Source organism: Vombatus ursinus, unplaced genomic scaffold (genome assembly GCF_900497805.2).
Source record: "Vombatus ursinus unplaced genomic scaffold, bare-nosed wombat genome assembly UNPS02014773.1, whole genome shotgun sequence".
NCBI lineage: Eukaryota > Metazoa > Chordata > Mammalia > Diprotodontia > Vombatidae > Vombatus > Vombatus ursinus.
The window spans coordinates 3,865,596-3,886,673 of record NW_020954551.1 but is presented as its reverse complement, the minus strand read 5'-3'; the positions used below and the strand labels follow the sequence as shown (position 1 = coordinate 3,886,673).

General features: G+C 45.2%; 1 protein-coding gene across 2 annotated transcripts in view; it reads left to right on the top strand.

Moving 5' to 3' along the window:
• The window catches only part of FAM3D (family with sequence similarity 3 member D), a 52,595-nt gene extending 41,729 nt beyond the window's left edge, over positions 1–10,866 (top strand). For both annotated transcript variants that reach the window (XM_027863714.1, XM_027863715.1), the window contains exons 7-10: positions 708–758; positions 7,165–7,249; positions 7,754–7,880; positions 10,380–10,866. In XM_027863714.1, coding sequence (XP_027719515.1) covers positions 708–758; positions 7,165–7,249; positions 7,754–7,880; positions 10,380–10,469 — 353 coding nt within the window. In that variant the 3' untranslated portion in view covers positions 10,470–10,866. The remainder of the gene's footprint in view (positions 1–707; positions 759–7,164; positions 7,250–7,753; positions 7,881–10,379) is intronic.
• The last annotated feature ends 10,212 nt before the right edge of the window (positions 10,867–21,078 follow it).

Below are 21,078 nucleotides of genomic sequence, written 5' to 3'. Positions count from 1 at the left end.
GAGAGAAGAGGGTTGGAGGGAGAGAGAGAAGAGGAAGCGAGGAAGAGAAGGAGGAAGAGAGAGAGACAGGGAGGGAACAAACACTGTTCCTTCTATTTCTAGTCTCATCAGGACACAGTCCTCTGACTTTGGAGTCAGAGGAATCCTGGGTCTTCCGCTTATTATAAGTGGGTCTCAGGACAAGTCAGCTCCTCTCTCCAGGCTTCAGCTCCAACTATAAAATTAGGGGGTGGGACTGGGTCACCCTGAGGCCCCTTCCAGCCCCAGATGTAGGACCCTGTGAGCCCCTGACTTTCCTTCTTGCTCAGCTGCCTTGGAGTGTGGGAGACAACATCACACCTTCTGTATTTCAAGTTTTATGCAAGTTAAGGGTCATTTTGGAGGGTTGGTGCTTTAGAAAGATAGGCTGGTCTCTTCAAATTGAGAAGGGCAGCAGCCAGCAGCCATCCCCCCATCCAGTCACAGGGACCTTTGTTGTCTCTTTTCCAAGACCAATTCTTTTGAAGGGGGGCCGTGCAAGTGGGGATACACAGGATGGATGGATGTTTCCATCTGAGGTAGCCAGAAGGTCCCACCCAACGAGGCCAGTGATGTTTCATATCTGTCAACTTGTCGAGTCACTAGAAGCTATTTTCTCTGATGTCATAGTTAGATAAAACCTGAGCTATAGGAGTTAATAATGATTGTGTTTTCATTTCTACCCTTAGGAATAACAGGAGTTCTCAAGGAACACAAATTCTTTGATATGTTCTCAGGAGGTAAGCATTCCCTTTCATATTGAAATTAACATTCTCCAGAAGATTGTCTGGTTTGGACTGTGCCAGTGATGTGAGGAATACATTGGAACAGTGATAGGTGGTATTTTTATGGCACTTTCAAGTTTGCAAAACACTTCTTACATGTCATATCACTGGAGACTCCCAACTACCCTGTGAGGGAGGTACTCGAGGTATAATCCTCTTTTACAGATGAAGAAACTAAGGGTTAAGAGTTAAGGGTTAAGCCCAGGATCACTCAGCTAATCAATTTGAGATGTGGCAGGATTTGAATTCAGGTCTTCCTGACTCCAAGTCCAGCACTCTAACCACTGTGTTCCACTGCCACTTAGTGGAACAGAAATTATTTTTAATTTGTAAGAGAAGCCTTTCCCTTCCCCTAAATGATAGCACCTTCCCTCTGACATTATCTCTAATTTATCTGATCTATAACTTGTTTGTCCATAATTGTTGGCATGCTGTCTTCCTTGTTGGACTGTGAGCTCCTTGAGGGCAGGTGCTATTTTTTCCTTTCTTTGTATCCCCAGCATTTAGTACAGTGCCCAGAATGCAGTAGGTGTTTAATAAATGCTTATTGACTGATTGATTGCTCAGTCAGTGGCAAAGCTAAGATACATAGAGAGGCAGCCATGGTCTAATAGAGAGCTGGCATGGAAGTTAGGAAGACCTGGCTTCAACATCTTGTCTCGTACACCAACAAGCTGTGTGATACTGACAATCAATCAATCAGTAAGCATTTATTAAGTGCCTACTATGTGCCAGGCACTATGGTATTTTTATAATTAGCATAGAAATTAGCATATGCTAAGTGTATTAGAGAGGTGCCAACAAAGTGGTGTGAAGGAAAGGGAATGGGAGAGAGACCTTCCACGGATGGGGAGGGGAGGGGGCGCCTGAATGAGGGTCTGAACTGGAGTGGGGCTGATGTGAATTTCAGAGAAGGGGTTAGATAGGACAAATGAACCAAGAGGACTCAGGAGTTGACTGGATCACAAGGAACAGGGAGGATTCTGAGATGATTCTGACATTCGGAGACTAGAGAAGGATGCTGCTGTCATTAAGTGCAACGGAGAAGTCAAGAGAAGAGGCAGGTCTGGTGGGAAGAAGATGGATTCCATCATAGAATCAATAAGCACTTATCAAGCACCTACTATGGGCCAGGCTTGGCACTAAATGTTGGGGACCAGAGAAAGACCAGAAGATAGTACCTGTCCTCAAGAAGCTCACAGTCTAATGGGGGAAGGGACACACAAATAACTATGTCCATCTGACATAGAGATAGGTATGGATGGAAGGAAATCTCTGACGAACCTGGAAGGGAGTCCAACGTCAGCTTGAAGAACCCCCTAGTTTCCCTCAAAAGTATTCCCATTTTCCAGGCAAAGGGATGAGGGTTCTGAAAAATTAAGCGACCGCACTAAGCCAAGTAGAATTTGAACCCAGTGTCCTGCCTCCAGTTCCAGCTCTCCACTTTGGGCTATTCTCTACCTGAGACTTCATCCAAATCCCATCGTGTAAACTCCAACCACCAACTCCATCTGCATCAACACTCTTGTTATGCCTAGCTCTTAAATAATGTCCCTGGAGGCAATTAGAGGTCAAACAATTTGCCAAAGATGACACAGGTACTCGGGTCCTCTGGACTCCCCAGCTGTCCCCCTCCTCACCATGACACACAGTGATGTAGCATAATGTCCACTACCAGAGAGCATTATTCTCTTTGAATGAATGAATGAAAAAGCATTTATTAAGCACTTACTGTGTGCTAAGGAGAGTCTCAGCTCTCTAAGACAGTAAGCTAGCTGCAGAATAAGTTGCAATTTTCCTTGGTAGAGGAGCTTTCCTAACCAATGGTTCCCTGTGCCAATAACATTACAGATTCAATTTTTTAGAAAGCAAAGAGTAACCTAGGGGAAGGTTATATTCAGAAATGGACACATCATTTAAAAAAAAAAACACTAAGAGTCAAGAAAGGCTTCTTACAGAAGTTGACACATCAGCTTTGTCACTAGAATGCCTTGGGGACAAAGGGTATTATAAACCATCGGCCACCTAACCAACTTCCCCCTCAGCCTGGCAGATGGATTTTCTGGATTGCTGGAAGTCCCTCTCCTCCTTTGCCTCTTTTTGTATCGCCAGTGCTTAGCACAGTGCCTGGCACATAGTAGGTGTTTAATAAATGCTGATTGATGGATTGATTGCTTAAATGGAGAGAGAAGCCCAGGGCTCAGGCTTGGGGTACATGCAGGAATGGTGGCCATGACTGTGCCATGGTACATCAGTAAGACGGGCTGCCAGAAATACGGATATGCACCCCAGCCAAGGGAAAATGCTTGGCACATGGAAAGCACTTGGCCTTCCATCTGTTAATGTAGAAAGGTTTCCTTTCCTCAGAGCTGCTGAACTTGACTTTGACTCTCTCAGCATCCTTCACGTTCTGCATTCCCAGGTTGGCCAAGAGTGGGAGAGGGGGGTGGGAGGGAGCATTGCACTGCTCCCAGGGACTGAAGAGCAACATTAATTAACCTTAGCTGGCTCCCTTCATGGGCTGCACTCAAGTTTTGCAGAACAAATACAGTCCATTGATCCTGGGGAACGGTTCCCTGCGGAGAGGGACAAAACAACCCAGCCTGCCAAGCTTTCTTTTTCTTGCTCGTCTCTTACAAGAATTGGCCTTGCTTTTGCTCCCTGCAGGAGGGCCTGGGCACCCCCAGGAAGGGCCTGTGCTATCCTTTGGACTCACCATTTCCAACCCTACCACCTCTGACCAGTTGCAGGGAAAGGTTTCCCTTGAGAGAGAGAACAAACAAGCATCACCGTGTAGAGCCTGTGGACCCAGAAAGATGAACCTTTTAATGTGATAAAGAAGTTACCTCTGATCTGCTCGGTATAAAGTTTAAGAAGATAAAAAATAATAATGAGCTAACGTGTAGACAGCTCTTTAAGGGTTGCACAGTGCTTCATGTATGTTACCTCATTTGGCCAGTGGAAGTTAGAAATGTTCACCAATGGGCCATTTTTGGAAAACATTCAAGACCTCCAGATTTTTCTTGATTTGGACTTCAAGGACCTGTGTGACCTTGAAGGAAATCACTTCACCTCTCTAGGACTCAGCTTCCTCATCTGCAAAATAAGGAGGCTGGACTTCAAAACCTCGCATTCTAAGATCCCATGTCTACAAATAAAAATTCATCGGCACTCTCGAGGTCTTTCTTACTGCCAGTCCCTCCTCTAAACTGTGGCCAAGCCTTCCAGACACCCACAACCAGAAAAGTGCCCAGCTGTCCTCTGTGAAGGTGTGGGCTCTGAGGGAAGAAAAATTTTCACTCCAAATAGTTGGCTCGAGCACCAGAGGATTTGAGTTCAAGTCTTGACACATACGCTTACCACCTGGGTAAGCCTCAGTTTCCTCATCTGTAAAATGAAAGGATTGGACAGGATGGCTTCTGAGGTACCCTTCAATAATTATAGATTTGACTCTTCTCCCTTCAGATGATTCACCAGCATGGAGGTAGTGATCCGATGGGGGCAGATGGGGATGGAGAGTTTTAAAATACGAACTTTTCAGCTAATAATACCTGAAAGTAATAACAGGAGTGTGATTTTTAAAAAATAGATATTTCCTTCCCACAGAGACAAAGAGGAAAATTGTTTCCAGAGAAGAACAGTATTTACTTACTTGTATAAATATTGTATCCCTCTTCCCCGCCCCTTCATTAGAATGAAAGCCTCTTGAAAGCAGGGACTGTTTCATAGGGTAATTAACAAAAGAACTTCAGTTTTCAGAAAGCCATTTGCTGGTCCGAGAAACATCCGGACTTTGTCATCCAATTAGTAACTTGAGGAAATGGATGATACTTACTCAGTTCAAATGGACAAACATTTATTAAGCACCACCTATATGCCAGGTGAGGGGCAGCCATGGTATCAGTGTCCTGAAAAGTCACTTAAATTTTCAGTGCCCCAGCCAACTCTCTACTGCAACAGATATCCTTAACCTGAGGTTCATAAACTTTTTTTTAAGATTTGGACAACTATAGTTTAATATAGTTTCCCTTGTAATTCTATGTATTTTAGCTTGTGCATCACATTCAAATCCTAGTTCTGACATTTACCACCTGCATGACATTTAGCAAATCACTTAAACTCTCTGGGCCTCAGTTTCCTCATCTGTAAAGATTATTCTGAAAAGATCCCTAGGCTTTACCAATCAGTTGGTCAATAGCATTTATTAAGCAGCTACTATGTGCCAGGTGTTGTGTTAAGCACTGGACTGCCAAGGGGTGTCCGATCCAAAGAGGTCAATAAACTGCAAATCAGGCACCAATGTGCATTAGTGAAGAGCATTTCCTCACTGGAAATTCCTATGCCAATGAAATCCAGGCCCAGACCCCTGCCTCTCCAAATAAAATAAAATAAATGTACTTAGTCCTGTCTTCAGCCCTGAGACTATAAAATAAGGTAGTTCCCTCCTTCATGGAGCTTAAAATCTAATGGAGAGAGTCAGGGGAAGCAAATAATTCAATTCAATTCAGCAACACCTACTAGGTACCCAGCATTGTATCAGGTGCTAAAGGTTGAGAAATTTTTAAAACATCAGTGGCAGAGAGGTTTGAATCCATGTCCATTGACTCCGGATTCATCCTTTTTTTTCCTTTATTTTTCTTTTAGACTTAAATACTTAAACTTAAATACATAACATAAAAAGAAAAAGAAACATATAAACTTAAATACTAAAACAAATATAAGAAAAGAAAAAAAAATGTGATGTGCGCAGCAGAAAGTAAGAGAGGATTCAAAACATATGGCAATAAATTTCCATTTCAAGAAAGCCTATATAATAAATACTACGCATTGTGTTGAGAGCTGTCCATCTTTTCTTTGCTTCCTTGTAGGTTTTCCCTTTCCTCCCCCTACCCCAGGCTACAATTAGGAGTAGATATATTTATATATAGACATCCTTTTTTTCATTATACAGCTTAGATTTTTTAGCAGGATTTGAAAAAAATAATTGAATTCTGAATTCCTGCCCTCAAAGGGCATTCTCCTTAGTTGTGGGGAAGGGGTGAGTATACAACATTTATGCAAGTAAGTCACTGCCAATACAAAGTGGTTTCAAGAGGCGAGAGTGAGAGAAGGCAGAATGGGATCTGGAGTGACACGAGGATCCCGAGGGCTCTAAGGAGATTGGGAAAGGGAGGCAGTTCTGAGCAGAGGACATCCAGGCAGGCTGCCTGGCAGCCTAAGCTGGGGTCTGAAGGAACGGGAGGTGGTCAGCGCATGCACAGAAAGAGGGCGGACATTCATTCCAAGGATCAGACAAATGCAAAGGATGCTTCATTTTTTAAAAAATGCCAACTGTCATGGTGTGGGGAAGGAACATCTAGGGCTGAGTAGCTTCTGTCAGAAAGGGGCATGGATAAGGACTGGGAAAGCACTGGGAAAGTCCCCAAAATGCCCTTGGAAAAGGAGATGAGTTTGGAGACCTTGATCAAGCTGCCTGACAGGTATAGTTTGCTGTGGCTTCTTACCCTTCACGGGGGAAAAGGGACCAGGCTGGGTCAAGGAGGTGAGATGTCCACAAAGATCTCAGACTTCTTTCTGCTTGATCTGAGGACAAATAGAGTGCCAGAGAAGGAAGAATGATGGATCCTGGCCCAAGGCCCTCCATCCTACAGCCCCATTTCATTTCTGCCCCTAGCTGGGGGAAAAGCCCTGTGATGCTGTGTGGGATGGCCACACATACCTATTATAATTGTAGGATACTAAGGCACACCCTCAAGGCTATGGCCCTGGGGAGAGGGAAGGGATGGCATGGAGAGACATTAAGAGCAAAGACAAGGAATCCCCAACAGATGGAGCATCGTTCATTCTCTTCATCGTCCCTAGGAGGCCTGGGATGGTTAAGGAAAGGCTTCCTAGAAGAACCATCAGCTTCATTGCATCTCAAGTGGGAAGGAGCCTTAGAGGTTATCTAGTCTAACCCACCCCATTGTGCAGATGGAGAAAATGAGGCCCAAGGTCACCCTTAGAAGTAAGTCACAGTGTCAGGATTTGGACCTGGATCTTCTGACACCAGACCCAGTGCTCTTTGCACTCTACCCAACCTGTTCAGTTTGGTTACTAAACATAAGGAGGCATTTGAAGAAACTAAGAGGTCCATCCATGTAAGAAGACTGTTGTGCCTGAATGGAAGCCCAAAACAGGTTGATTTCCTATCTTGGAAATTTGTATTTCTAATGAGACCCTAAAATGGAAAGTGGGAGGTTTTTTCTGTCAATAAGGGGTGGAGAGAAGAGTGCCCAGATATGGGGAAGAGCACAAGCGCTTAAGTAGATAGAAGGTGTGTCTGACCTCTAGCTTATGGTTCTTTTTTCCTCTCCAACAGATATTAACACTTTACTGACATTCCTAAAAGAAATTCCAGAGAGCACCCTAGTACTGGTGGCCTCATTTGATGACCCAGGCTCAAAGTGAGTACAAAATCACTCAGCATCCCACCAGATTATCCATTCCGAAAAGCAGCTTTTGGGTCCTCCCTGGTTCCCCTTTGGGGCTGTCCCTATAAAATATACTGCCTTCTGCCTCACTCTTTGAACAAAGAGTCCCAAGTCAGGGAGCTCCCTCCCCTTCCTTTCCCTTCCCTCCTTTCTCTTTCCTCCCCTCCCCTCCCTTTTCTTTCCCTTCTCTACCCTTTCCTCCCCTCTCCTCCCTTTCCCTCCTCTTCCTCTCCTCACCTCCCCTCCCTCCTCTCCTCTCTCTTCTCCTTCACCTTCCTTGAGCCTCAGACAACTCCTTAGGACCTATCTCTTATGTTATAGGGCAGGTGGCAATTGTAACTTATTGTAGGGGCTGGGGAGGATTTCTAAGTGGGGAGGAGTTCTCAATGCCATCCCTAGCACAGTTGTGTTCTATCTGGAGACATAGAATCACCTGTACCAAGTGATGACAGATTGTATTCTCTTTTGACTTTTCAGATTGAACCCAGAAGCCCGAAAGTTACTCACTGCCTTAGGAAGTGCCTACGCAGAAAGCATTGGTTTCCGTGACAGCTGGGTCTTCTTAGGTGCCAAAGACATCAAGGGAAAAAGTCCCTTTGAGGAGGTACTATCCCACATAGTTTGTCTGAGATTAGGACTAACAATTAGTCTGAGGCTTCCTGGGAGGCAGGAGTTGCTAGAACAGAGAAGCAGGATAGGACGATGAGAAGAACCCTGGAGTCAGAGGACCTGAGTTCAAATCCTACCTATGACACTTAGAATCTGCGTGACCTTGGGCAAGTCACTTAGCCATTCTGTGCCTCAGTTTCCTCATCTGTAATATAAGGAGGCTGAACCAGAGGGCCTCCAAGGTCCTTTCTAGCTTCATTTTTGTGGTTCCATGAACCTTAATAGCCAAATAACAAAGGAACCCAAAGTAGATGATCTTCTAAGTCTTACATCTATATTGGATCCCTAAGAGCAGTTGTGTCAAACTCACATAAAATAAGATACGTAATGGCATAGAATCACAAATTAACATAATCTATGTTGCACTGTATTTTATCATTTTGTCAAACACTTCCCAAAGTATATTCTGATCTGGTTCAGGCAAGGTAGGAGTTTAACACTTCTACCCAAGAGTTTTCATCTTAAAAAACTTGGATAAGGGATAGATCATAGGTCAGGAGAGGGAAGGGTGCTTAGCTAATGCCTGGAGCCAGGAGGGGCAGTTGGGAAACTCACTGGGGGCCTGTCTCCAGAGCTGTTGAGAGGGCTAAACATTATTTAACCAACACCAGGCTCCTTATTCATAGGGCAAGCACAGGAAGGTCAATCAGTCAGTTAATAAACATTTATGAGACGCTCACTATATGTCAGACCTTGTGTTAAGTATCAGACTGTGCAAGTGCCTCTTTAAAATAGAATTCAAACCTACCTGTGAGCTATAAACAAGTTATGTTATTCAGTGACAGGCCAAGGAATTATCAAATGAATCATGGCCAGATGGCAATCCAGTGCATTGGTGGGGGTACTGCAGATGGAAGAGATTGTTAAATGGACAAATGTGTAGACAGGAGCCTAGTAAGTGAATTTCTTCCTTGATTTCTCTTCATATTTGGTGCCCCCAGTCCTGCACCAGGACTGGACTTTGTTATTGCCCTCTGAGGGTCTAAGTTTCCGCCAGTTGCAAATGCATTTCTGAGTGAAATGTTAGATACTTCCTGGGTCAGATCTCCCTCAATACAAATCTTGTCTGTGGACAATTCAGTCATTTCCATGAAATCATTCCTCCGACTGGGACTGACCCTACTTGAAGGTAGAGAAGACAGCGTCTCTTTGGTGCAATTTTTAAGATCCTGAAGGGGCCCTTCTTGGGCCCTGAAATCTTTCCCACATTAGACCAGCCTAAATGTGCTAAATTTCCCCATTAGTCTTTCCTTTAACTGATGGCACTGAAGACCCCTCTTAAAATGGAAATCTGTTATTTGGGAGAGGCGACTGCTGAGACATTAGCACCAAAGTGAATTAGGTTGTGGCTTAGCCACAATCACTTATCAAGGTCCCAAAGACAGTATAGCAGAAGATGAATCAGTTTTAATGGGGGGTCCTGAGGATGATAAAGGTAGTAGGAGGGGCATTGGGAACTCAAGGTTTGATGATAAAGGTGCTGGAAGAATGAGGTGTTGAAAAAAGCCAACTAGAATTTATATAACACACAGGTTTCACATATGATCTCATTTGATCTTCATAATAACCCTGGAAAGTAGATGTATAATATTATCTTGATTTTACAGATGAGGAAACTGAGCCACAGAGGGGTGAAGGAACTATCCAGAGTCATATAACTAGTGAGTGTCTGAGATAGGGTTTGAACACTGATCTCCCTGCTTCAGGCCCTGTGCCCCATCCACTGTGCCCTAATACCTACCAAGAAAATGTGTGTGAAGGCATTTTCTTTTTTTTTTTTTGAGGCAATCAGGGTTAAGTGACTCATCCAGGGTCACACAGCTAGTAAGTATCAAAAGTCTGAGGCTGGATATGAACTCAGGTCCTCCTAACTCTAGGGCTGGTGCTCTATCCACTGTGCCACCTAGCTGCCCTGTAAAGGCATTTTCAAAAATAAAAAGGGTTATCCCCCTGTATTACCTGCTGCTGTGTGGCCTTGGACGAGACATTGGCTCTCTGAGCCTCCATTTCCTCATCGATAACATGAAAAGGTTGAACTTGTTGACCTCTGAGGGACCTTCCAGCTCTCAGTCTATGATCCGAGGGTCAGGGACAGCATGACATAGTTCTTCCTAAGCAGAATGGGCAAGGGGTGGTGCAGTGGATAGAGCACTGGGCCTGGAGTCAGGAAGACCTGAATTCAAATCCAGCCTCAGATATGGACTAGCTGGATGTCCCTGGGTAAGTCACTTACCCTCAGTTTCCTCAACTATAAAATGGGGGTAATTACAGCACCAAGGTTGTTGTGAGGATCGAATGAGATAATATTTGTAAAATGCTCAGCGCAGTGCTTGGCCCATAGTAGGTGTGATACAAATGCTAGCTAGGATTCTTATTCCCCTTGGATAGCCCCACATCACAGTTGTTGACCAACTTCTCCATCGTCTCTTCACAGTTCTTAAAGAACAATCCAGAGCAGAACAAATATGACGGGTGGCCAGAAGCAATGAGGGTGGAGGGCTGCATCCCCCGCAAGATGATATAGGGCTACCACGGCAGCTCGGGCCTCCCCACAAAGCCTCCAGCCTCAAGAAGTTCTGGGCTGCCTCCAAGAAGAAGTGGAGCTTGGGGCAGCAGGAGGGTGCCAGCCCCCAGGGCTGGAGGGCAAGGGGGAAATAAAAGCAACCATGTTGAAAAGATTTTTCCAGTTGATAATCAGAAGCATCTCGGACACTTTTCCCCTCCCCCAGGGACACCAGGGTCTCAAGCCTCACCCCAAAGTGAGATGAATTTGGAACTGACACTTGTCCATGATTCTAATGCTGCTGACATTTCTGTTGGGCCTGAGGCTTGTCTCCATATCAAAGAGGATGGAGGAATAGAGCAGCAGAATTCAATTCTGTTTTGTTTATTATAGCTGTGACTTTATACCAGTTGTTTAATCCTGTGTCTTGTCTTCTTTGGGGGAAGGGTGAGAAAACTTTTGGACAGATGTCTTTGGTTTTCATTTTTCTAGAAGAAGAGCCTACTCAAAGTGACCCAGAAATCTTGGTCTAAATCATTCATTTGTACAGAACTGTCTTACCAATGGATGTTAGCCTACTTTGGGATGTAAAAGGAGCTAGGAGCACTCCTGGCAAAATCTAGATATTCTTTCTGTTTTGTTTTGAATTGGGTTACTTTTTTGTTTGTTTGTGACCAGGTGTCTCCATCTTGCCCAGTTGGAAGAACCGTGGCCACTCACTGGCCCAATCCCATGATTGATCAAAGTGCAGGAGCTTTGACCTGCCCCAGTTCACTCCTCATTAAGCCCCTACCTAAGGGTCACCATATTGGTGCCAGACCCAGTTTGGACACCCAATCAACCTTACTGTACCTTAGAACTCCTGAGCTCCAACAATCCACCCACCTCTGCCTTCCGCAGAGGCAGGGCCCACAGGTATATTAGCCAACACCAAGCACATCTCAGCTGGATTTACATGCCTGTTCACACCAACCAAAAGTCAACGGAGATTTTCCCACTCCTCTCTTTTCCTTCCCTTCTCTCCACTCCTCACTTTTTGATTTGAGGCAGATTTATATTAGAGAGAAGTCAAAGCCTTTTCCCTACTTGCCATGGCTTTGAAGCACCCTAGGGAAGCCCCAGTGGCCCAATATATCGGATAAATCTTGAAGCATTAGATCCCATGGAATGAAGGAATAAATGAATGAAATTGAAAGCATTTATTTTATTATTTATTATGTGCTAAGTGCTAGAAATACAAATACAAAAAAAGTGAGACAAGCATAAGATTACAAATATAGAGCTTAGAGGCAATCTAGCCCAACCTCATTTTACAGATGAGGAAACTGAGGCCCAAGGTGGGTCAGAGGTGGAATTTAAATCCAACCCTGACCTCAAAGAGAGGAACATTTCAGAGGCCTATCACTATGGGCACAAACTATTTACAAATAAAACTTTTCAACCTTGATCTCAGGTTCCTCTTTTCCATTCAAATGTCAATAATTGAATGAGATTTGATTCAGTTCAATAAGCATTTATTAAATGCCTGCTGTGTTCAAAGAAAAGCAGTATGGTGGTGTGGGCAGAAAGGCAGCCAGGAAGAGCTGGGTTCAAAACCTGCCTCTGACCCATTCTGGCTGTGTGACCATGGTCAAGTCACTTCTTGGGCTCTAGGCAACTAAGACTTTTAAGTTGAAGAGAAGGTACCAGCCAGCATCAGTAGAAAGAGTTGCTTTTCTCACCTAGCAGTTCCCTATATCCTTGAAATCACATGTCCAGTCCATATCTCCTATTCCCATTTGCAAGACTCTGCTTCCTATGGAAAGGAGAAAATTTCAGCTGGTTAGAGCACAGATTTATCCTTCCAGAATGAAAGCCACTAATAAATACTTCAGCAAAATCAAATCTATATTTGCGCTATGCTAGGCACTGACCCTGCCCTCGAGGAGCTTACATTCTACTAGGGGAAAATACCACATATAGTATGTTGTGTTCAGAAGGATGTTGATAGATGGGCTGAAGGGCCTGGAGTCCCTACAGTTCTGGGCTTAGCTGGTCTCAGGTACTCACAGCACCTTGCCTGTGGTCATCTCTCTTCCCTCATTGGACCCCTGTTTTCCCTTGAGTACTTAGTATGCTGTTGGTCTTGTCAGTTTGGGATTTGGGAATGGTTATTGCAAAGATTCAGGGACCAAGACTGACCAAGCAATCTACCACATTCAATAGTCTGCCTCTTCTGGTACAGGCCCAGAACTAAGTATCTACCTACCTGTGGGGAAATAGCCAAAGCAGAGGTCCTCAAACCCATCCACGGTGGAGCCCCCAGCAGAGACAAAATCCTATATCACAGGCATTGCTGCAAATGACGGAGAGTCAGATAAAAATGACCATGTAGCCCAATACGGCAGCCCAGTGGGCTCAGGTCAGACTATCCTCAGTCTATACCAGAAAAAGGACAAAAGAGTGAAAATGATCAACGCTGGGGGGGGGGTGCATTTCCCACTGGACCCAGATAGAACAGAAGGGCTCAGTGACTCCATTTCCTTGTTTGGTTGTGGGTTTATTTGTATCTTTGTGTGTATATGGGGTGTGTGTGGGGGGGGGTGTATTTGAGATTCAAATTCTTGATATTGGATTCTTTCTCAGTAATAATTCCAAGAGGATGCTCTCAGGGAGGCCTCTACTACCCGGTTTGATGGGGAGAGAACCATGAAGAGAGAGATGATTTACAGCCTCTGCTTTTTATTTCCCAAATGTGAAAGAAGAATGTGTGTTTTCAAGAACTCTACCTGGGAGCAGGAGATTATGTTCTGACAAAAACACAATTTTCTTCCTTTCACCTTCCCAATTCTAGAATGGACACCATAAGCCGGGTTACATGTGCTTACATACATGATTATGTGAGGGAGAGGCACCATCAACTGGGGGAATCTGTGTGACAACCTCTCTGAGCTTCAGTTTCCTCAAGTGTAAAACAAAGATCACAACAGCATTTACCTCATAGGGTTGTTTTGAGAACCAAATGAGATAATATCTACAAAAGCATAGCACCTGGTGCATAGTTATTGTGGTTCAGTCATGACTGACATAATAAAAACAGAAACTGCCCCTGCTTTCAAGGAGCTCCCATGTTAAGAAAGGAAGGTAGCACACAAGCAAGAGTGGGGTGGTAGCCACCAACAGGTACACTGGAGAGTTCCCTGGATGACTACATGGGGGAGTGGATTGACACATTCCCAGGAATAACAGTAGAATTTATTTGTTTAAGGTTCCAGAAATGGAAATCTGGACCACAGAGGAATTAGCTGTGGTGGAGGGAGGGAATAAAGGGAAACATGGCTGGCACCTGCCCACAATACTGAGCCAGGGGAGACCCTCACCAATCCAATGCTCAGCACATTACCTGACACATAATTGGCATTTAATAATAGCAACTTATACATAATAGATTTGAAGTTTCATACGTAATCATCTCTTTTATTTCTATTCTACTATGTTATGGAAATGCATGTTTTATTTCTTAAGTTTGGAATAAAATAAATTTTCAAAAGAAAAAGATGAATGTTTATTGATTGATGGATGGATCAATCAGCAAGCTCAGGCTGGAAATTCTGGATCTGAAAAGGTTTTGTCCTCAGGGCATAGTCTCTGGTCTGGCTGGCAAGCCCAAACCCAGCGATGAGAAGATGGCCAGGCCACCTGCCCATTGAAAGTACTTGCCACACTAAGGGGGTATGGAGGGAAGGCCAGATAGAGCCTTGAATGCCAGCCCAGGTCTGCCTGGCTGGACCTAGAGAGCAGCTGAGTGGGTATGGCCCTTTAGCCTACACCACCTGTGTGTCCACCAGAGTTCCATCCTCTGGAGGGAAAGAGATTTGGAGAAAGTGAAGAAAAATCTTCCAAGAAGTTGTCATTTGAGTTCCGCTCAGTAGGTGGAGCCCAACATCAATCAGGAAAAGATTAGACTGTGAAACTCCAGTATGGCTGGAGGGCTCTAGTTAACTGAATATTCTGATTAAATGAGAGCAAAAACCTCTGATATGATACACTATCTTTGGTGCTCAAACCATGTTCGGTGTAATTCCGTGTTTCTTTGATGATTCTCGAGCCTGCAGGGCCTGGGAGGAATAATGCTGACCACCCAGGATCCCAGCCTGCGGCGCTGGGCAGAGCACTGGACTGGGAGCCAGGACACCTGGGTCCCTTGTTCCAGCTCTCCTGCTGAATAGCTGCAAGTCTCTGGGTAAGCAAGGATGCCTCTCTGGGCCTGACCCTTTACTTTTGTCTGACGAGGGAACCGGGTTCAGGGCTGGTCCCCAGCAACACCAGATGGTTGCCCACCTCATCGTGTCCAGAGCTGGACTCAGTCTCTTTCCTCTCAAGTGCACCTGTCTTCCAGACTTCTCTATTTTTTTTTGAAAGCACCACCATTCTTCAAGTCAAGCTGGTTCAATACCTCGGCGTCACCCTGGACTCCTCAATCTCTATTGTCCTACATATCGAGGCCAAATCTTGCCCCTGGGACTCTGGACTCCTATTGGTGACCTCTTACCTTATCTTCTCTGAAACCAAGCCACTATGCCTCTTCAAGGTCATTTCCTAACCTTAGCAGGTACATGTGCTCTCCACTCACCCCACGCCCCCTTTTCTACCTCTGTCCCCCTTTTGGGGGTCTTTCCCCATCAGAATCCAAACTCTTTGAGGGAGAAGATACAGTCTTCTTTTGCATTTGTATCCCCAGTACTCAGTACTATGCTTGGCATACAGTGAGAGCTCACTCATCTCACTCATGCCTCCATCTCTCATGAGCCTACCCATAGCCACCACCTGGGTTTAGGCCCTTACCATCTCTTAACTTGACTATTACAATGGTTTCCTCATTGGTCTCACTACCTCAAGCCTCTCCCCCTCCAGTCCATCCTCCACTCAGCTTCCCCAGGTGATTTTCCTTAGCAGGGATTTGACCGTGTCACTCCCTACTTAATTATCTCCAGTGATTCCCTATTGCCTCTAGGATAAAATAGCTTATTTGGCTTAAAGCCCTTTACAACCTAGCTTCAGACTAGCTTTCTGACTGCCTATGGCCCAGCCAAAGTGGCCTTTTCTCTGCTCCCTTCTATATGGGGCTTCCTCTCCCATTTCTGTGCCTTGCCTTCCCTCATCCTTCCATTTTCTCATCCCTTTCCCCCAACCGCCAGCACCACCCCCTTAAACTCCCTGCTATTTATTCTGTCTACACTGCAGCTTCTGCATATGCACATATAGACTCCCTGTGCTAAAAACAAGAAGTCTCCACTGAGACCTCCTCTCCATGCTTATGGCCATCCCATTTCCTTCCAGGACTTCCTACAGCTGTCTCTCCTCCTCCTTCCTACCCCATCCCTCAGTCCCTCACAGCCAGGGCATTTGAAAGTGAGTTAGTTAGCTTAGTCAATCAGCTCATTATTAATAGAGAGAGGAGAAGGGGGCTACAGGAGGTCCTCAAGGACCTCCCCAGAGACCCCAGATCACACCCATGCATTATGAAAAGAGCCTCTAGAAAACAACAAATAACTCCCCAGACCAAACTGCTTCATTACTCCAAGGCTCCAAAACCTCAGTCATAAAATAAGGGGGTTGGGCAAGGCAAACTCTAAGGTCCCTTCCCCCTCAGACTTTCTGTGGCTCTATATATTACATTACATTACATTACATTACATTACATTACATTACCTTAATGCATAAGACAGAAGAGCCAAAGTTGTGTAAAATCTCTCTGGCATCATTTAAAGCATAAATTTTATTTAAATGGAGGGAGAGACTGATACTGACACAGAAAGACAGAGTAACAGAAAGGAGGGGAGAGACATATACACAGACAGATAGAAACACAGATACAGGGAGGGGGGGAACAGAGACACAGTGGAGAGATAGCTAGAGAGAGAGAAAAAGAGAGAGAAAGAGAGAGGAAGAGAGATAGGAGAATGAGAAAGAGGAGAGGGAAAAGAGAAGAGAAAATAAAAGGAAGGAGGAGAGAGAAGAAAGAAAATGAGAAAGGAGTGAGAAAGAGGGGAGAGAGGGGAGAGAAAGAAAAAAAGAGGGGGGAGAGAAAAATAGAGAGACAGACAGAAAGAGAGAGAGAGAGAGAGAGAGAGAGAGCACCATAGAAACATGAGATACCATTGTCATCATTATTTTCATACCAGTGAATAACAGACTTGTTCAAAGTCACATAGCAAGTTAGGGAAAAAGCCACAACTCAAACCTGGACTCCACATCCTGTGCTCTTTCTAGCACTCGCTGCCTCTTCACTCTTCTAATTCCCATTCAGTCATCCAACAGGATGCCATCTTCCCTGCTGCCAACATCATAGCATCCTCCCCAGCCTTTCTAACTCTTGTTCTTACTCAAATCAACACTACTGTAGCTACTGGAAAAGGCATGTCGATAGGCCACTCTAGGGTAACTATCCTTATGATGATGACACACCATCCCTATGACTTTCCAGACCAAAGCTCCCTTCCTGGACACCATTGCTCTACCTACTAGCACTTCATTAGAAAGTAAACTCCTGGAAGGCAGAGATTTTCTTGAAACTTTTTTTGTTTCTGCATCCCAAACACATTGGGTTGGTCCCCATAGACCAGTTATTTTCAATGTTATAGGAAATTTCTGATAAGGAAAGTACATCCTTCATGCACATGACTTCTGCAATTTATAGTCTTGAACTCTAAGATTTTCTAAGACCTAGAGCTGCCTGGGGGCACCGAGAGGTTAAGTAATGTTCCCAAGGTCACAGAGCCAATAGGGGTCAACAGAGTGACTTCAATCTAGGTCTTTCTGAAACCAGGAGGTGATTACTACTACCGCTGCTGCTGCTGCTGCTACCAACTAATAAGGTTTATTGATCTATTGGTTAATTAACAAATTGTTGCCTGAGTAACTACTAGGAGAAATGACACGGGAAAAGTCCAATTCAACAAATAGTGTTGTTGTATACCTACTATGTTCTAGGTACTGCCCTAGTCTCTGATGGAGAAAAACGAGCCTCAGTGTGTGCATGGAAAAAGGGGATTACACTTAATCTATCTGGCCCCCAAAGGGCAGAAAAATAGAAGTAGGGAAGGAAGTTGGAGCTGTCCAAAAGTGGAAGGAGCTGCCTCAGGATCTTGCAAGCCTCCCCTCAGTGGAGAGCTTCAGACAAATGCTGAATGAGCATTTATTTCTAAGGGTATTTTAGAGAGGTCTCCTATCCATCTAGGAGGGGACTAGATGACCAGTGGGCCCCTTCTGACCCTGGATTCTTGATTTTCTGTGCAAAGCCCAGTGGCTTCCAAAGAAAGATAAGGCATGGTCCCTGTCTGCATCTGTTACCATCATAGAATGTGCCCTGGAAGCTGGGTTTTACACTGGTTCCACCCTGTCAGCTAATGATATTTGCCTCTTTCTCCTAAAAAGGAACTGAAGAAACACCTGTTTAGTTGAGGGCTCCAGTCAATCAAGGTTGGCACCTGGTAGAAAGAGTATTAGATATAGAATCAACAGACATGGGTTTCAATGTCGCCTTGGATACTTATTGCCTGAGTTACCTTGGACAAGTTGCTTCGTTTTGGAGACATCGAGGCAGCACAATGGCTAAAGCATTGGACCTGAAGTCAGGAAGACTGGAGTCCCGATTTCATCCCAGGTCAGCTGCATGATTCTTGGGCAAGTCACTTAACCTCTGTCTGTCTCTGTTTCCTCCACCATAAAAGGGAGATAATTAAAGCACCTACTTCCCCAGGTTGTTGTGAAGATAAAATCAGGCAATATTTGTAAAGCACTAAGTGAATGCTAGCTTTTATCATTATTCACCTCTCTGGACTTTAGCTTTCTTAGCTATAAAATGGTCCCTTTCAGCATTTAATCTGTGGTAATTGGTAATATAGGTCAGATTCTAGGCCTCTCTTAAACTCAGAGTCCAAGTGATTTATAAATGCAAATTTCAAAAGTCTTTCTTTCTAACCCTGCCCCCCCACCACCAATTTAGGCCAGGGCCACAATTAGAGGAGATCTGCAAAGGGCTTTGATCTTCCTCATCAACATATGGCATTTTTATGGCTACTGCTGAGACATCATCATAACCATCACCATTCTCATTATCATTATCACTCAAGGAAAACAGAAGCTTGTGCCCAAAATGAATCACCATAAACTGAATTGGGGGAAGGGGAGATTGGTTGGGATGAGAGAAGGGCTTTTTGTAACCAGGAGTTTGGCTCCAGTCTTCCTGCCAAGTACCTGTCCCCTCTCTTCTGCTATCTCTTTTTACTTTCTACATAGGACACTTATTGCAACTTGGAGTCAGGAAGTCCAGGATTCAAATCCTGCCTACAGCCTAGCATACTTCCTGCACACAGTAGATATTTAAGAAATAGTTAGGTGACTCACTGCCTCAGATACTAATTATGTGACCTTGAGTATATCACTTAAACTCTCCATGCCTCAGTTTCCTCATCTGTAAGGTGAGGGGGTTGGACTCCACTACCTTGAAGATCCCTTCTCGCTCTAAATCTCTGAGGCAAACAGAGTGAAGTAACTTGCCCAGGGTCACACAGTTAATGCATCTGAGGTCAGATTTGAACTCCGTAAGATGAGCCTTCCTGACTTCCTGACTGCTCTACCCATTGTGCCACCTAGCTGCCCATAACATAACAGAGCATAACATTCTCAGCCCAATCCTTAGAATATAAAATTCTCTTTGCTACAGAGTGAGAAATTTGGGGGCGTACATCATGCCCAAGAGGATAAAATACTGACATCCAGCTTAATCATACCCAAGCTTAGAATTCCGCTTGGCATCACTGAACACCTAAATCTGGTTATTTTCATTTCAGACTATTTATTCCTTGAGCTATCTCCTGGCCTCGGTCTCCAGGAATGTCAGATCCTTTCTAGCTTCAAGCTTGAACTAGGTTCAAGCCCAGTAAATGGGCTGATACTTCACCTCTGAGAGTCCTTTTAACTGCAAGATTTTGTCTTCCTGTGAGATTTTTATTCCATTAGACTGAGCTCCTTGAGAGCCAATGCTGTTTTTTGCCTTTCTTTCAATCCCTTAAAATGCCTGGTCTGTATGAGTTGACTGAATGAGTACCTGGTAAGAGGCAGAGAAGGTTCAGAGTATCCTAAGGTCAGGGCAAAGACAGCCTCAGGGGCAAATGAGTGCCATTCAGAAAATGGCAAGCAGATTTCCTACGGCTGCAGCAGTCAGGGAGGGTGTGATAAGGGCGGCTAGTTGAGGAAGGCTGGGCAGAGGACTGAGGGCTTGGCAGGACTGAACAGAAGGGATTTATAAAGAATGAATCTTGTCCTTTCTGGTCTCCAGTGCCCCACCCCCATTGCCCTTTGAATTAATGATTAGAGATGCATTAGGTTTCTACATTCTGAGAACTCCAGCCCTGGACAGTCTTAAAGGAACCATTATTAATGAGGCCTTCTTGACTGGGTCTTGCATTCCTGAGAGACCGATGCTGCCCAGGCTGCCTTAAACAGTCCCTGCTCCTCCTCCTCCTCCTCCTTTCCTCCCAAGCGAGCTGGTTCCCTGTGGGAGCCCCCCCCAACCAGCATGTTATGTAACCTCATTGTTCAGTATGATGTCTGTTGGGCAGTGACAAGGCTGCCCATAAGTCTGTCGGCTGGCCAGCCTCTGAGGTCACCGGCCAAGGTCCTGAGCCTGCTGGCTGAAGCTGAGTTGTTTCCCTCAGGTGCTCATTCTTGGACTTTTCTAGGACCAGAGAAACGAGCTCAAGAAACTAAGGCTAACAGTCCCTCCCCACCTTCCACCCCACCCCCCCAGGAATGCCATATTGGGCCTGAGCCAAGACATTCCAGAGGCCAGAAATTGGCTCAGGGTCCTAGGCCACTTGTGGGATTTCTTCTCAGGCTGGCCCGGCCGCCTCTGGCATCCCGCTTTGTCAAGGGCAATTATTATAAGTCCCTTTGCAGACCAGGAGATGGGCTTAAAGGTTAGAGCATCTCTGAAAGCTGTCTCTGTGCTGAGCCGAGGCTGAGCCCCACGGGAAGGAGGCACCAGGGACAGGAAGATGAGTTTGTGTTCGGTGGTCATCTCAATCACAGGAAAAGTTCCTGCTCGTCTCCTGTAAGAGACTGCTTCTGTGCATTCAGGGTTAGCAGCCAGCCTGCCCCAGGACACACTTCTCCTGGCCGTGGATGCAGCCTCCGCCTCCCCCAGGCTCCAGTGGACCCAAGCTGCCTCAAGCAAGAGGCCCTGTCCCAAGCCCCCTTGTTCCTGCAGGGCTGGAAGAAGAAGCCTGGGGGGTACACCAGTGCCTGTGTGGGCCAGCCCCCATGCCATGGGAGCGACTCATGGGAAAAAGGTAGGCAGCCTTCTCCCTCTTATCTCCCTCCTCCCCTACAAGCTGACAATGAGTAACTGACACCATCAATGAGCTAGAATCTGTGACTCTGGGTGAGTCTTTACCAGCTTTCTCTTTTGTAAAGTGAAGGCTGGAACCAGAGGATCTCTGAATCCTAGGAATGCCTACATTTTGTTGGATACAAAGGATTCCCTGGTCTTGGGATGACTGTTCCCTCCAAATCTGGCAGTTTTTGATGGGGGGAGAGGGAGTCAGGGACATGTTGGAAAAGACCTTATGGTCTAGTCGGCTGGAGG